At 29.8% G+C, this 16,341-nt stretch overlaps 3 protein-coding genes across 3 annotated transcripts; 1 reads left to right on the top strand and 2 right to left on the bottom strand.

Annotated features, from left to right (window-relative positions):
* Positions 1-122: 122 nt before the first annotated feature.
* On the bottom strand, positions 123-3,175 carry LOC111684748 (titin). Its single transcript, XM_023446946.2, has 3 exons — positions 2,959-3,175; positions 417-2,893; positions 123-351 (listed from the first exon to the last, which is right to left on the bottom strand). Exons 1-3 carry the CDS (start codon positions 2,968-2,970, stop codon positions 336-338), a joined length of 2,505 nt encoding a protein of 834 aa, XP_023302714.2. The 5' UTR covers positions 2,971-3,175; the 3' UTR covers positions 123-335.
* Positions 3,176-5,363: 2,188 nt separating this feature from the next.
* On the bottom strand, positions 5,364-6,240 carry LOC111684750 (biogenesis of lysosome-related organelles complex 1 subunit 4). The gene is made up of 3 exons (XM_023446948.2): positions 6,063-6,240; positions 5,927-5,998; positions 5,364-5,869 (listed from the first exon to the last, which is right to left on the bottom strand). Exons 1-3 carry the CDS (start codon positions 6,123-6,125, stop codon positions 5,504-5,506), a joined length of 501 nt encoding a protein of 166 aa, XP_023302716.1. The 5' UTR covers positions 6,126-6,240; the 3' UTR covers positions 5,364-5,503.
* Positions 6,241-7,766: 1,526 nt separating this feature from the next.
* LOC111684747 (ATP-dependent RNA helicase DDX42) lies at positions 7,767-10,588 on the top strand. The gene is made up of 2 exons (XM_023446945.2): positions 7,767-9,198; positions 9,315-10,588. Exons 1-2 carry the CDS (start codon positions 7,900-7,902, stop codon positions 10,362-10,364), a joined length of 2,349 nt encoding a protein of 782 aa, XP_023302713.2. The 5' UTR covers positions 7,767-7,899; the 3' UTR covers positions 10,365-10,588.
* The last annotated feature ends 5,753 nt before the right edge of the window (positions 10,589-16,341 follow it).

Below are 16,341 nucleotides of genomic sequence, written 5' to 3'. Positions count from 1 at the left end.
GTTAGTTAGTTAGTTAGTTAGTTAGTTAGTTAGTTAGTTAGTTAGTTAGTTAGTTAGTTAGTTAGTTAGTTAGTTAGTTAGTTAGTTAGGTAGTTAGTTAGTTAGTTAAATATCAATTTGTTTATATTTTATTAAAAATACATTTATTTCGCGATTTATTATCAAAAATAATTTAAACAAATAAATACATATTATTTTCTATTCGTATTGAATGGCTCGATTCCAATACACAAATTAACCCAGATCAATGTGATTGCACAAAATGTGTATAGTTGTCTCTAATAATTAGCATCATCATATTTCATAATTATTAAACCAGTTCATAGTTTACACTTTTAATTACCATGGCTTCTGTAAATGGAAAAAATAACAATTCTAGATTTGTATTAAATTACAATTTTTTTTTATCAAAATACCTGGCAAAAAGATTAACTGTAGTAGTTGAAGTTGTGAAATCACGAGCACTTAAATGATCATCTAGAATATTTGGCTTGTGATCTCCTTGCATGGTCATTACATGATGGATAGGTTGTTGAAATGGTTTAGATTCTGAAAGATCCTCCACTTGTACTTCATGTTTATTTGGATGATGATCTTCAGTGGCTTTTTTCTCTTCTTCGTGCTGATGAGAAGGCGGTTTCTTTAAATCATCAAGGTGAAAGTGGGTGGGTAAATGGGTTAGAGCAGCTGTAGATATTGTGCGTTCCTGATTGGGAGCTGGTAGAATTTGAGAATTTGCCAATCCCTCAGTGGCAAGATGTTTATGAATATGTCCGGGTAATGTTTGAGATATGTGATGTGGTTTTACACCATCTTCACTCTTACCGTTATCATTTTGGTTAATATGCTCTTGATGTTTGATTAAAAATTGAGGTCTATGAATGTCTTCAAAATTAACATGCTGTTCGTGGTGGTGGTGGTGTTGTTGTGAATTCTCCTCGTGTGGTTTCTTTTCGTTACTTTTGTCCTTTGCTAATTCACCTTTAGCATCCAAAACATTATGTTTTTGTTCTTGTGGATCCTCATTGGATTCTTTGGCAGCTGTTTGAGGTTGCAGCGGGTTTTCTAAATTAACTTCTTTCTTATCTTCATGTAATTCTTTCCTTTCGTTATTTTCTTTGGGAGAGGACTCGGGATGATGGTGCTTAGGCACTAAAGGTACTGGAATATCGCGCTTATTTTGTTTGGAGTCATCAGAAGTTTCCTTTAAGACAAGTGGAAGCGTTTGAGGCTTTTGTTTACTTTCTGGGGCAACATGTTCGTGATGATGATCTGGTAATGTTTGAGCTGCAAGATTTTCAGTTTTAACTTCTTTTTCGTAGCTTTCCTTGGGAGATTCCTCAGGATGGTGATATTTAGGTACTAGGGGAACTGGAATATCACGCTTGTTTTGTTTTGTGTCTTCAGAAGTCTCTTTTAAGTGAAGAGGTAATATTTGAGGTTTTTGCAAGCCTTCAGTTACGACATGATCCTGGTTGTGAGTTTCTAATGTTTGAGGCTTATGGTGATTTTCAGTGTTAACGTCTTTTTTTTCTTCGTGATTTTCGTTGCTTTCTTTTGGAGACTCCTCAGGATGGTGATATTTTGGAACTAAAGGTACTGGTATATCACGTTTGTGTTGAGTTTCTTCAGGGGTTTCTTTTAGTAATAAAGGAATTGGTTGAGGTTTTTGGAATCCCTCAGCAGTAACGTGATCATTATTATGAGCTGGTAATGTCTGAGGAACATTATGACTTTCTAAATTGACTTCTTTTTCTTTGTTTTCTTTGGGAGATTCTTCAGGATGATGATACTTTGGAACTAAAGGTACTGGAATATCACGTTTGTGTTGAGTTTCTTCAGGAGTTTCTTTGAGTAATAAAGGAAGTGTTTGAGGTTTTTGGAATCCCTCAACAGTAACGTGATCATTATTTTGAGCGGGTAATGTCTGAGGAACATCATGAATTTCTAAATTAACTTCTTTCTTATTATCTTTATCTTCTTTTTCATTGCTTTCTTTGGGAGATTCTTCAGGATGATGATACTTTGGAACTAAAGGTACTGGTATATCACGTTTATGTTGATTGTCTTTATGATTATCTTTTAAAATTAAAGGAGGTAGTTGAGGTTTTTGTAATACTTCAGTTGTAACGTGATCTTCATTGTGAGCGGGTAATGGTTCTTCTTCTTCTTCTTTTTTGTTATTATGATCTTCCTTTTCGTTGTTTTCTTTTGGAGACTCCTCAGGATGATTATACTTTGGTACTAAAGGCACTGGAATATCACGCTTTTGTGGTTGTACAGCATCATTTGGTGGTGAAAATATGGCTGGCAAACCTTGAGGTTTTTGAAAAACTTCTTTAACTTTCTGATCATCGGGATTTTCTTTATCACTTTCTTTTTTATTGGTCTCTTTGGGAGATTCTTCAGGATGCTCATGTTTAGGTATGTCACGTTTCTGCTGTTGTATAGCTTTATTTGATGGAGAAAATATGGCTGGAAGACCTTGTGGTTTTTGATAAACTTCAGTTGTTATTGGTTTTTCATCTTTATCCTGATCTTCTTGAGACTTTTTATTATCATTATTGTTTTTTATTGTTTCAACTTGAAAATTGTTTTTTGGTTTTAACGCTACAGCTTCTGCTGGTAAATCTTGAGGATTTTGGAATTCTTCAAGTTTTTGTGATACTTGGCGTTTAGTTCTATGATGTTCACGTTCTCCGGGTAAAATAGTTGGATACAATGGTTGTTTAGTTTCTCTTTTAAATTTAGCCAACTCTTTGGGATCAGTTATTAAAATAATTTTCTCTTCTGGTTTTATTTCCACTAAAACATTAGGATTAACCGGACTGGGATGCTGTAAGTCTGCGGTAGGTGCCGCATAAGTACATGCCACTATTGTGGCAATTATGACCTATATAATTAACAATTTGTTTATATAAATTTATCGTCTTTTTATTATAATATATTTTAACTTACAAAAACTTTCATTATATGTTACGAGTTGAGTCTTATTCTGGCTTAAATTCCGTTAAATACTAAATTTAATACGATTACTGTCGATACTTTTATAGATTTTAAGCTTAAAGTTTATTTTAACAGATATCAGTTGTTAAAATATCTCTCGAAAAGTTTTCTTTATAATAAACCAATTCATAATATAACGCTAATTACTACTAATAACATTTACTGCAATTTTTTTTGTATAAATTTCGTATTAAAAATAATAATAAATAAAATGCTTTTTCTCGAAAACGATTATTGTAATATTGCCCTAAAGAAACTGTGTTTTTTGATTTTTTTTATTATGGAATCAATAGAAAATAGGTATAGCTTTTTAATATTGTAAAAAATATTTATTTTGAATCACCAGTTAACACTTAATTGTTAAAAGAAAACAAACTAAATTTGTTGAATATTATTTTAGTTTTTTTATAGTATTTAATACTGTTATTATTTTATAGACTTTATGGAATCGGCGACAATTGTTTGCAAAACTTATTAAATATTAAAAGTCGTAATTAAAAACATAATTAATTCAACAATTATATATTAAATTGATCTAGTTTTTATATTTTGAAAAGTTAGGAAAGTTTTTAGTGAAATTTAAAAAAACGTGTAAATTTGAACAGATGGAAATTTGTGCAAATAAACAAATCAAATAAATATATAAATAAATTAGAATTTAACACCAGTATTCGAATTTTTATAAAATTTCTATAAATTTTTATAAAATTTCTATATAAAAATTTAAATTTATTTTTATAAAAACTTCAAATTTTAATAGAAATTTCTTTAAAATTAAGGAATTTTTATGACTTTTTCAAATTTGTGAGAAAATACACATTTTTTACAAAAAATCATTAAATTTTTTAAAAGTTTAAAAACTTAATTTTCTTTTACAAAAATTCTAAATCTATATTATGTATATAAAAGAGTAGCGTTACTGACTGACTGATTCATCATCGCACAGCCCAAACGGCTGAACCTAGAATCATGAAATTTCGACGGTAGATATGTTTTTGGTTATGTAGATCCACTAAGGAGGGATTTTTGGAAATTTGCACATTTACGGATAAAAAGGGGAAAAAACGGGTAAAACAGGTTTTCTTAAATATCTTACATAATATTAGTGATACAAGAAAAATTTTAAATGCACCTGTATCTACTCTTAAAGTGAGCAGACGGGTGTCTGGTACTTTTTTGAAATTCGTACTTTTAAGGGGTAAAAATGTGTAACAAAGATGATTTTAGTACCTTTTTCAGCCCTTTATAACTTTTAAACTAATTAACATAATCAAATTTTTCTAATATTTTAGATACATCTCTCAAAATTATGAGACACCTGTTTCGTACTTTTTTTTAAATTCAGTCCTTTTTGGGAGTAAAAGGGAGAAAACTGTATTTATGGTACTTTTTTTTAGCACATTAAGAAAACTTTTTCGGTTTATTGAATTATTCATATTAAATTACGAACTAACTCTGTAATATTTATTGAAATAAAATTTTTGCTATTTCACTGGGTAAAAAAGCACCAAAAAGGGGAAATTTAATTTTATTCAAACTCATTGAGCCAACTTTTATAAAATTTCAAAAAGTAGTTTATTTACGTTCTTACTCGTGTATTTTACAACTAACCTACCGACTGCCATCTACATAAGAGATGCCAGTTTACAAAACTCAATACAACTCATATAGAGTTACCATACTTATTACAATATATAGATTTAAATACGGAACACTTTGTAAACTTAATTCTTGAAAAAGTATATTTCTAAGCGAAAAGGGGAAAACATTGTACTTTTTATTAGTACTTTCAACTTAGGTAAACTTTATTCCACTTTTGGTACTTTTTCTTCCTTCAAATGATACTCTATGTATGTTCTTTAATATGAACTGAAAACACATTATTATTAAACATACACGGTCCTCATTGAATAAGATCCTTTAAGAGACAACTTTTTAGTACTTTTTATCTCATAAATTGTAGTTTTTTTAATTTTCTAAAATATTCAACCCAGGAACATTAATTTTAACATACATGGTCTTGACTGAATAATATTCTGGAAGTGGGAACTATTTGGTACTTTTCTATTATTCAAATGAATTCTTTATAATGGTTACCCGGAACACACTGTACTTATTAAATGAGAATTTATTGAAAGAGATCTTTGTACTTTTTCGTTTTTCCGATGGTACTTTTTGATATTTTTCCGATATTGAACATAGTTAGGGTAGCGAAGCACCCAGGGTATGCTAATTGTTAAAAAAAATAATTTAAAAAGAAACAGTTCCAGAATGTTTCTTAATTTCAAATTGAAATTTAGGAGATAATTTAATTATTTAATTAAAAAACCATAAAATAAAAAATAATATTATGTTAATAATGTTTGTATTTCAATGTAAAATTTAATAAATTTATTTATGTCTATCTTAACAACTATTTTATTACTTGAATTTCAAATTATTTAAAAGCATATTTTAGGCACTTTGTTTAATGTTAAAACAGATGACAAACCTACAGTTATGAGGTGGCATCAGTATTAAAATAATCTGAAGTATTAAAAATTGGTACTGCTTGAAATTGACCATCTTTAAGATTTGTAGCTACTACAGGCTCCTCTACGGGTGACTGAGCATTTGATTCGGACACAGATTTAGCTTTGGCCAACAGAGGCTTAAAGAGAAGACCCTTTAAACTGTAGTCGGTAACATTAAGTTCTGCTTCCGCTATATCTATTGATTTCTCTACCTCATCCACATTGTTATTAACCACTTCGATAAAATGTTCCAATTGATCGATGCGCTGTTTAAGAACTTCAAATTGTGGTGTAAAAGCTAAAATACTGTTGGTATATTGATCCATTATAACATTGTTTTCTCCCTTAACCTGTCAAAATTAAAATATTAGTAATCTCATATTATTAATATTTAGTGTTTTAATTACATTGACCAACAAAGACTCCAACTCATCAAGTCTTGTCAACATATCTTCTATACTCATACATATGGGATTAATCTGTAATTCAGAGTTTACAACTGTTAATTGTTAACTTTTTTAGTTTATTTAAATTGCACCATACCTCTTTATCTAAACTAACACTTTGTAGTATTTTACTATAATCTTGGGCAGCTTTTTCGACCATTTTAAAAAAACAAATTTCCAAGTTTTTTTTGTAATTTTTCACTTTTTGTAAACAATCTTTTATTTTAGTATTTGTAAATAAACATCAGCTGTTAAGCTGTGTTTATTAAACACTTTATTCAAATGTCAGATGTCAACAAAATATAATTCGTGTCGCCGCGCTGCTTACTTCAAACGCTTCAAACAAAAAAGTGTTTGTAGCAAACACGAGATACGAAAAATACATTGCTGTTTGACAAACCGTAAAAGGCTAGGACATCAAACATGTGTATTTTAAATGGGAAGTGCAGTTGATGTCAACTCTGCTGTCTGCGAAAAGAAATTCTGCTAGAATTTTTCGCGCCGTTTCTTTATTATTTATATTATTAAGACGGCTTTAAAATAAATTTCCGCGTCTTTTTTCAAATCACGCGAAAATTTCTCCAATCATAAAGAGTCCGATTGTTTGTGAAATAACGTAAATTTTTTTCATCGGCCACACCTACTTTAGGGTAGGCGGGTCTCTAAAATTCAAAATATTAATGGCTTTATCTTGAAAAGTATACATTTGTTTGGACCGATATATACAGTGATCGACAAAACAATGGAAACTTTTTCAAATATATCTATGCTTATAAAAATCTAAAAAACTTAGTTGTGCTTTGTTTGAGATACAGATATATTAAACATAATTATAAAGTCAAAAGCCCTATAAGAGGTGTTCAGTTATATGTGTTTTAAGTGAAATCAAAGAACGATTTTTCGAATAAATCGAGGTTGATTTATTTGGCTTAGAAAATGATTCGTCAATAAAAATATATCTTGTATCTAATGCAATTCTAGACCTTTCGTAAATCATTAATTTATATGTAAATGGGAATATACGACTATTATTATTCACTAGTTTAAAAAAATTTAATTTATGAAAATTTAATTTTTTTCAAAGTTTCATGGTTTTTAGGCCTTAGCCTTTAATTTCTGAAGCTTCTTGCAAAACTAGTAATTATTTAGAATCTATAAAAGCAGTGACCGAAAATAAATGTTATTTTTTCTTTAGGTCTCCGTAACCGTTATGAACAACTGTTATTAAGCAACCAATATTTTTTTGGTTATAGATAACCAAAATTTATTCAATTTATTTTTTAGTCCATATAAATATTAATGAATAGACATTTGTTGCAAAACTGGCCGTTTTATTTACTTTGCCAAAGATATTTGAAAAAGGTAACCAATTAAAATTTTTTGGTTACAATAATTGTTATTCGCAACCAAAAAAATATATTTCTTTCGAGTATTGGTTTCGACGACCGAAATAAAAATATATGTTATAATAATGGTTAATTACAACACTTATTTTAATTCCGTCACTTTTAATTGATAAATGAGACCTTTTTGTAATATTTCTTATAACCGTTACGTCCCTGATTAAAATGTACTTTTTAACTTTAGCCACTGGTGTTTTTGGATTTTGTGTAATAAAACTCGTACAGACTGTTTTTCAACACACAAAATGATGAAGGATATCTAAGATTCGGCACAACTACAACTACTACTTGTTAATTATTTAAAATCGTTGAAAATTTGAAAAATAACTGAAAACTTAGCCGGCCGACAGTTGATTTTATGGTGCCGACTGAATTTTAATTGTCCACCACCGGCGTTACTAATATTTGTCGGCGCAGGGCTCTGCCGGAACGGAGTTTACAAAAAATCTTTATTTGCTAAAAAAAGTGTTTTCTTTTCCTTAAGTAGAAAAGTGTATTTGTTTTAAGGAAAATAAATTATAAAATTGAAAAATGAGTAATTATCGAGGAATAGGGGGCGGTGGATTTCCATACAAATCCAACTCTAATCGTGGAGGTGCTTCTATGAATGCAGTACCACCACCTTCATCACTAAATCATCGTGGATATCAAAAGGGCAAAATAAAGGATAATACAAGTGCGGCTGGTACCTCGAAATATGGTTACTCCACCTTAGAGTCTATAAGTCAATTTTCCAACTCACAAAATTACATAGGAAAACGTAAGGCCTGCACAGAGGATGACTACTTTGATGATGATGACGAACCGGCACCTCAACAACAGGCTTACCAACCGGCACCGGGTTCTCCCGGCTATCAAAAGAACAAACAGCAGGAAAGTGATTCAGATGAAGATCCTCTGGATCAATTTATGGCTGGTATAGAACAACAGGTGGAAAAGGAAAAAGTACGTAAAGATAGCAGTGTGGCAGCAGTTGCTGGTATGGGTTCTAGTCAATCCAAGGGTGTGAGAGGTGATATCGACGAAGAAGATGATGAAGAAAGTTACTATCGTTATATGGAAGAAAATCCTCAAGCTGGCTTAAGAGATGATGGTTCTGATGTTGAAATTGAATATGATGAAGATGGCAATCCCATAGCTCCACCAAAAAATAAAAACATTGATCCTCTTCCTCCCATATACCATTCCGAAATCGAATATGAAAGTTTTGAGAAAAATTTCTATACTCCTCATGAAGACATAGCCAATTTGGACGAGGAACAAGTTAGAGATTTGCGCAAAACATTAGGTGTTAAGGTGACAGGCCCAGAACCGCCTAAGCCGGTAACCTCATTTGGACATTTTGGCTTTGATGAGCCACTGATGAAGGCCATACGTAAAGCTGAATATACCCAGCCTACTTCTATACAGGCGCAAGCCATACCAGCTGCTTTGGCCGGTAGAGATCTTATAGGTATTGCCAAAACGGGTTCTGGTAAAACGGCTGCATTTATTTGGCCCATGTTGGTACACATAATGGATCAACGTGAACTTAAGCCAGGCGATGGACCGATTGGTTTGATTTTAGCTCCCACTCGTGAATTATCCTTGCAAATCTATAACGAAGCTAAGAAATTTGGTAAGGTGTATAATATCAATGTAGTTTGCTGTTACGGCGGTGGCTCTAAATGGGAACAGAGTAAGGCATTAGAGCAAGGAGCTGAAATTGTAGTAGCCACACCAGGTCGTATGATAGACATGGTTAAAATGAAAGCCACAAATCTGAGGAGAGTTACATTTTTGGTTTTGGATGAAGCAGATCGCATGTTTCATATGGGATTTGAGCCTCAGGTGAATATTATTGAAAAATTAAAAATGAAAATATAAAAGAATCGAAAGAATTTGGGTTTTCTAGAAATTTAGAATTATTATTGAGATGTAATGCCATTTTTGTATTCTTATTATAGGTTCGTTCAATTTGCAATCACGTCAGACCAGATCGTCAAACTCTACTCTTTTCGGCTACTTTTAAGAAACGCATTGAACGCTTGGCTCGTGATGTCCTAACCGATCCTGTGCGCATTGTCCAAGGCGATCTCAATGAGGCCAATCAAGACATTACACAATATGTATACGTTTTTCCAAATCCGATGCAAAAATGGAATTGGTTGCTATTAAATCTTGTACGTTTTCTTTCCGAAGGAAGTGTTTTGATTTTTGTCACCAAAAAAGCAGACGCCGAATCGGTGGCCAATAATTTGCTAGTTAAAGAGTACAATTGTCTGCTGCTACATGGTGACATGGATCAGGCAGATCGTAATAAAGTCATAACACAATTTAAACGTAAGGAATGCGATATTCTAGTGGCCACCGATGTTGCAGCTCGTGGTTTAGATATACCCCATATTAAGAATGTTGTTAACTACGATATAGCTCGAGATATTGATACACATACCCATCGTATTGGTCGTACCGGTAGAGCGGGTGAAAAGGGTACAGCCCATACACTGGTAACAGAAAAAGATAAAGAATTTGCTGGTCATTTGGTGCGCAATTTGGAGGGTGCCGATCAACAAGTGCCCGATGATTTAATGGATTTGGCCATGAAAAGTTCTTGGTTCCGCAGCTCACGCTTTAAGCAGGGCAAAGGCAAAAAGCCCACTGGTAGCCATACAGGTTTAGGTTATCGTGAACGCTCTGGCTTTGGCTCGAAATCATCGTCTTCTTCCTCATCCGCAAACTCTAATGATTTTAGTTCTAGTTCAAGCTATACTTCTACCAGCAAATCTTTGTCTTCAGCTGGTCCGGCCACAGATCGCTATGCAGCCATGCGTGAAGCTTTTCGTTCACAATATCAATCACAATTTAAACCTTCAACAGATCGTACTTGGGAGGAAACTGTTCCTGAAAGTGGAGTATTTGCAGCACCCGCACCACCTCCGCCTTCTTTAATGAATAACGCCAATAGTAATGCTCAAGGGGAAAAACGTAAAACTAAGAAAAGTCGTTGGAACTGAGTGTAAAACAACGAATTTATATGCTTAAATAATCGATTGCTTTGAGAGAGGGAGACAGAAAGAAAAATAAGAACAACTTGGAATGTTCATTTATATATAGTGCTAGTATTTAAACTGATTAATAACAATTATTATAGTATATATATAACATTTTTGTAATGTTTATTATTGCATTAAGTCTTACGTTCTGATCGATGAATGAAAAATTAAAATCTTCAAAAATACATCATAGACTCTTATTTTTACTAAAAATCAAAATAATAATCACCCTATTCGAACTTTGGTATTCTACATTTCGATTAGACTCTCCTAATAAACAACAACATACACATATTCGCATTGAAATGAAATTGCTTCCCTTACTATAGTGGGGAGGGTATTATACTGTTGCTGATGTTTGTAACACACAAAAATATTGGTCCAATACCCACCTTAAAGTCCGTCCGTCTGTCCGGCTGGCTGGCTGTCCATGTGAACCTTGTACGCAAGGTACAGGCCGCAATTTTCAAAATAATTTGATGAAATTTTGACCAAGAATGTTTTTTGACACAGGGACGAACTATTTAAAATAGTTGAAATCAGTCCATTATTTTACCTAGCCCCCATAGAACCGTACCTCCCGATTTGGACTTTTTATGTCATAATTACCTGAAATATTCTATTATCTCTAAAAATTGGCACAAATAAGTTTTATATAAGTTTAAATGACACAGCAGATGTTCATATTGATCGGCCCTTATTTGACTCTAGCCCCCATACAAACCCCCCAAAAAATGACTTGTAACCATTTGTATAGCAATGAAATTCAACACAGCTAACTGTTATTTAAAAATATAAGCTTTTCCAAGTTTAGCAAAGATCGGCCCATATTTGACCTATAAGTGAAAACTCACTTATAAAAACTAAGAAATATACGTAAATTCAAAGTTTCATAATGTTTAAGAGCGGGTTTTTGAGTTTGCGAACAAATGCTTATAAATATTCAGATTGGTGTTGACATACAAAACAACAGAAAACACCAGTTATTAAAACAGAAAACAATTCTAAAGACTAATCTATAGGTTTAAGGATAAGGGATTAAATTAAAAGTAATCCCCGAAAGCTGTTTTTGAATACTTGATCAGTTTATACTGTTTGCTAGTTTAAGCTTCCAATGGAGTTGGTTTAAATTTGATCACGAAATGCAAAAGTGTAAACAGCTGATTCCAAAAAAAAATCAATACTTTTTCGATTTAGCCCCCATACAACTGAACCCGCCAAATAAGGCTTTAGAGTTCATGATTATGTTTAATATATTCGTATCACGACAAAAAACTGCAAAACTTAGTTCTATACTAGCCTTGATACCCCTCATGAACTCTTAATTGTAGCGCCTCATTTGACCCTAGCCCCTATATTGAAGTTTTCATTAATTTTAATATTAAATTTACAAATGTCTTCTTCTTTTTTATAAAACATGCGTTGTTTTGATAACAAACTAGGGTTCTATAAGTCGCCTTTCGAATAATCGAACAATCGGCTTTTTGTCGAAAAAAGTCGAAGTCGGCTATTTTGTTCCAAAAAAGTGGATAACTCGACTATCGTCTGTGAAAAAAGTCTAAAAGTCGACTTTGTTAATAAAAGTCGAAAAGTCTGAAAGTCGATAAGTCGAAAAAGGTCGATGAGTCGAAAAAAGTCTAATAAAGTCGAAAAAAGTTGAAAAAAGTCGGAAAAAGTCTATAACTGAAAAATTGTAGAAACGAGTAAAAATAGTCGACAATTTTAAAAAGTCGGAAAAAGACGATAAAAGTTGGAAAAAATCGAAAAGTCGGAAAAAGTCGAAAACTCGAAAATTGTAGAAACAATTAAAAATAGTCGACAATTTTAAAAAAGTGAAAAAAACTCAAAAACTCTAAAATAGTCTAAAAAGTCGAAAGAAGTCTAAAATAGTCAAAAAGTCGAAAAAGTCGAAATAAGTCAAAAAGTCGAAAAAAGTTGGAAAAAGTCGAAAGGCGACTATTTATAAAATACTTATAGTCGAAAAGTCGACTTTTAATTAAATGAAAAAAGTCAAAAATCGAATTTTCATAAAATGCAAAAAGTCGACTTTTCGTTTCAAATATGGCAACGCTGCGAAGTTTAATCTTGTACTCAAAAACATTAAATGGGATTAATATCAGAATTAATTTATTTTTAGATTAACTAATCTGATTATTAATTGGTATTAGATTGCCAACTTAAAAACCCGCACTTAGAGATTGGTCTATAATCCAAACATTTATAAGATTGTTTTTTAAGATATCTGAAGACAAATTTGAATCAAAGCTGCTCAGTCCTTTAGAAAAGTATATTTTGATCTCTGGGTTAAAAATTTGTTGGCCTTTGTTATTAATAAATCAATCAAAGTTCTTTAAAGACTTTGTCTTCTTCGAAATTAATTTCCAATATATAAACCGTCTTCCGAAATTTACTTTTCTTTAGAAGCATGATCAGAAATTCGATTCTTTAAAGTTTTCCTCAGTTAAACTAGGCTTAACTTGCTGTTAGATTAAACTCGGAACAAATTTAGGCGAACTTTAACCGATGATTTTGTTTTTTTTTTAGTTTTAGATTTAAGCTCAGTTAACTCTGTTAGTATTGTCAACTTTTCACTCAAAATCATAAACAATGAACAGCTGTTTTTTGCAAACAATACTTTTAAACATAAACATTTAAAACAGTAATAAATAAAACAAAACAAATCAGAAAATTGTTATTTACTTAAAATATTAAGTTTTTGTTATTCCGAAATCATTGTTTTATTGTTTTTGTTAATTATGTTTTCTCACTTATAACTTGAGTTTAATTGGCCAATTACACTCAGTTAAACTAAGATAATAAGTAACTTTACTGATAACTGAAAAACACGAAACATATATTAAACCAGATTTAACCAAAGAATGAAGATTATCTCTATCAGTAAAACCCGCCCTTAACCTGTTCAAATTAAAATATATCTAACATTTGTTTTGTATCAAAAGTAAAACTCGTTCAAGGCCCAGCTTTAATTAACTAAAGCAGTACAAAAGTTTAACTTTTTCAATCAGTTAATTTTAGCTTAAAAGTTATTTAAAAATGGGCCTTTCAATGATGTGATTTATTTTTTTTTAATTTTTATATTTTATTTTATTTAAATAATTCATAATAATTAAATTATGTTTTTTTATATTTTTTTTTGTTGCTTTTTTTGTTAATATAATAATTCCTTTTTTGTTTACATTCAAATATTTGATTTAAATTTGATATTTACACCAAATTATTATTTTTGAGATATTTTCTTTTTCTTTTCGTTTTATTATTTGTTGGGAGGATTGATTTGAATTTTATGTGTATTTTTTTTGTTTATTTGTTTTTAAGTTGAATGTTAAATTTTATTTAATAAAATCACATTTATGCACTTTTATTTGTTTACACAAGCGAAATATATAGAACTATATACATATAAGTATATAGTATATTAATATTTTTTTTTTTTAATTTTTTTTACATAATGAAACCACTACTGTTTATTTTTAATGATTTTTTTTAATATAATTATTTTATAATCTAAAAATGTTTTTGTTAATTACTATAGTTACATTGAAAAAAAGTCTACTTTAGAAGCTAAAGATAAGATTTATTTAACTACGATTTTTTTATAAAATTAAATGTTGCTTGTTGTTGATTTTTTTTAAATTTTTATTTAAATTGAGTTGTTTTAATTACACCATCACTTGTTTTATTATATTTTTTTTGTTAAATGTAGGAAAAGTGTTTTGAAAATATATTGGCTTTTGATTTTGAGAATTTAGTTCAGGCATGGACAATTATGTACTTTAGTACTAACGATATCGTAAAATACAGTGTTAACACCATGAAAATTTCAATACAATTTCTACCTTATAAATTATGGGTTTAAATAGACTAGTCTACCGCATGGTCTATAGTCTAGTCTATAATCGAGTCTGAAGTCTAGTCTTTAGACCAAACAAAAGGCTAGTCTAGTATGTATTCCAGTTTTTAGTCTATTATCGAGTCTATAGTCCAGTTTGTAGTATAATCTAGTCTATAGTCTAGTCTGTAGTCTAGTTTATAATCTAGTCTATAGTCTAGTCTGTAGTGTAGTCTATAGTCTAGTCTATAGTCTATAATATAATATATAGTATAGTCTATAGTCTAGTCTATAGTTTAGTGTATAGTCTAGTCTATAGTCTTCTCTATAGTCTAGTCTATAGTCCAGTCTGTAGTCTAGTCTATAGTCTAGTCTATAGTCTAGTCTATAGTCTAGTCTATAGTCTAGTCTATAGTCTAGTCTATAGTCTAGTCTATAGTCTAGTCTATAGTCTAGTCTATAGTCTAGTCTATAGTCTAGTCTATAGTCTAGTCTATAGTCTAGTCTATAGTCTAGTCTATAGTCTAGTCTATAGTCTAGTCTATAGTCTAGTCTATAGCCTAGTCTATAGTCTTATCTATAATCTAGTCTATAGTCTAGTCTATAGTCTAGTATATAGTCTAGTCTATAGACTAGTCGATAGTCTAGTCTATAGTCTAGTCTATAGTCTAGTCATGACGGTAGTTTAATCTATTGTCTAGTTCATAATCTGTAATCTAGTCAGTATTCAAGACTAGTTTTTATTTTGGTCCATAGTATAATCTATAATGTAGTGTGTAGTCTTGTATTTAGTATGATCTCTAATCTAGCCTATAGTCGGGTCCATAGTCTAGTCTAAAGTCTAGCGGAATATTATAGCAGTATAAAATTTATTTAAAAATTTCGATTTTCCATGCCTGAATTAGTTTAGTTTCGCGTGTGTTGTATGCTTGTAATGTTTAAAAGGAGTTGGAGAAGGGGATTGGTGATAAAAAATTGGTCCTTGGTTTTATTTGGCTGTTAATTATAAAGCAAATTATTTGAAATTTAATTTATTTATTAATTTTCTCTTTAATTTTATAAATCTTTTTTTATGAAAACAAAGCTTTTGAAAAAGCTGATTTTGTACTTGTAATTAAATTTGGATTTTTTGTTTCTTTCGTTAAGTTTTGTTTATTGAGTTTTATTGCGTTTGAAATAAAAATTTTATTTGGAAAAAAAAAATAAAAATACTCTGGTTTTGTTGTTTTTTTCGGTTTTCATTTAATACATTTGTTTATTTTGTTGTTTTTATAATTTGTGTACATTTTCTTTCTTTTTTTTAATTTTTATTTATATATAATTATGATTTATATTTTTTTTTGTAATATTTTATGATTTTCTTTTGTATATACAACTTAAAATATAAATTAATTTTACACTTAAATACTTAAATTCTGTTCTGTTTGCATAATTTTTGAATATATTTTTTTGTGTTTTTATTTTTTAATGTTAATTTAAAAATTACAACTTATTTAACTAATTATTTATTTTGTATAATTTTAAGCATAATAGGGGGTTTTTTATTAATTAATATAATATTTGTTTAAGTATAAGGTTTTAATTATTTAAAATTATTTAACAATTTTTGTATTGATTTTGTTTTTTTTAATATATATATAAAAAAATGTTTAATACTTTGTACAAGTTGTAAGAAAAATTAATTAAAATAAAACATTTTAAATAAAAAAATGTTTTTTTTCTTTTAATAAAAATAATTGTTAAAAAAGCGTTAGTTATAAAATATAAAATATTTTTAATAAAAAACTTTAAAGAAATTTTGCAAAATATAACAAATAAAATAGAATATTCAAAATTATAACTGTTGTTTTGTTTTTGTTTTTTAAGTATATAATTTAATTATTTTTTTTTTAATTTTTATTTAAAGTTTTTAATTTTTAAAATCACATTTCATTGTTTTCAAAATCGTTTATTTCTTTTTTTAAAGTTTTTGTGTAGTTTAGTTTTTTTAAAACATTTTGTTTTTAAGCTTTTTTTTCACAAAATTTCAATTTATTTCAATATTTCGTTAGTTTGAAAATTAAACATCATCGTACGCTTTTTTATATT

Source organism: Lucilia cuprina, chromosome 5 (assembly GCF_022045245.1).
Source record: "Lucilia cuprina isolate Lc7/37 chromosome 5, ASM2204524v1, whole genome shotgun sequence".
NCBI lineage: Eukaryota > Metazoa > Arthropoda > Insecta > Diptera > Calliphoridae > Lucilia > Lucilia cuprina.
The sequence above is the reverse complement of the archived record's forward strand: the minus strand, read 5'-3'. Positions and strand labels throughout refer to the sequence as shown.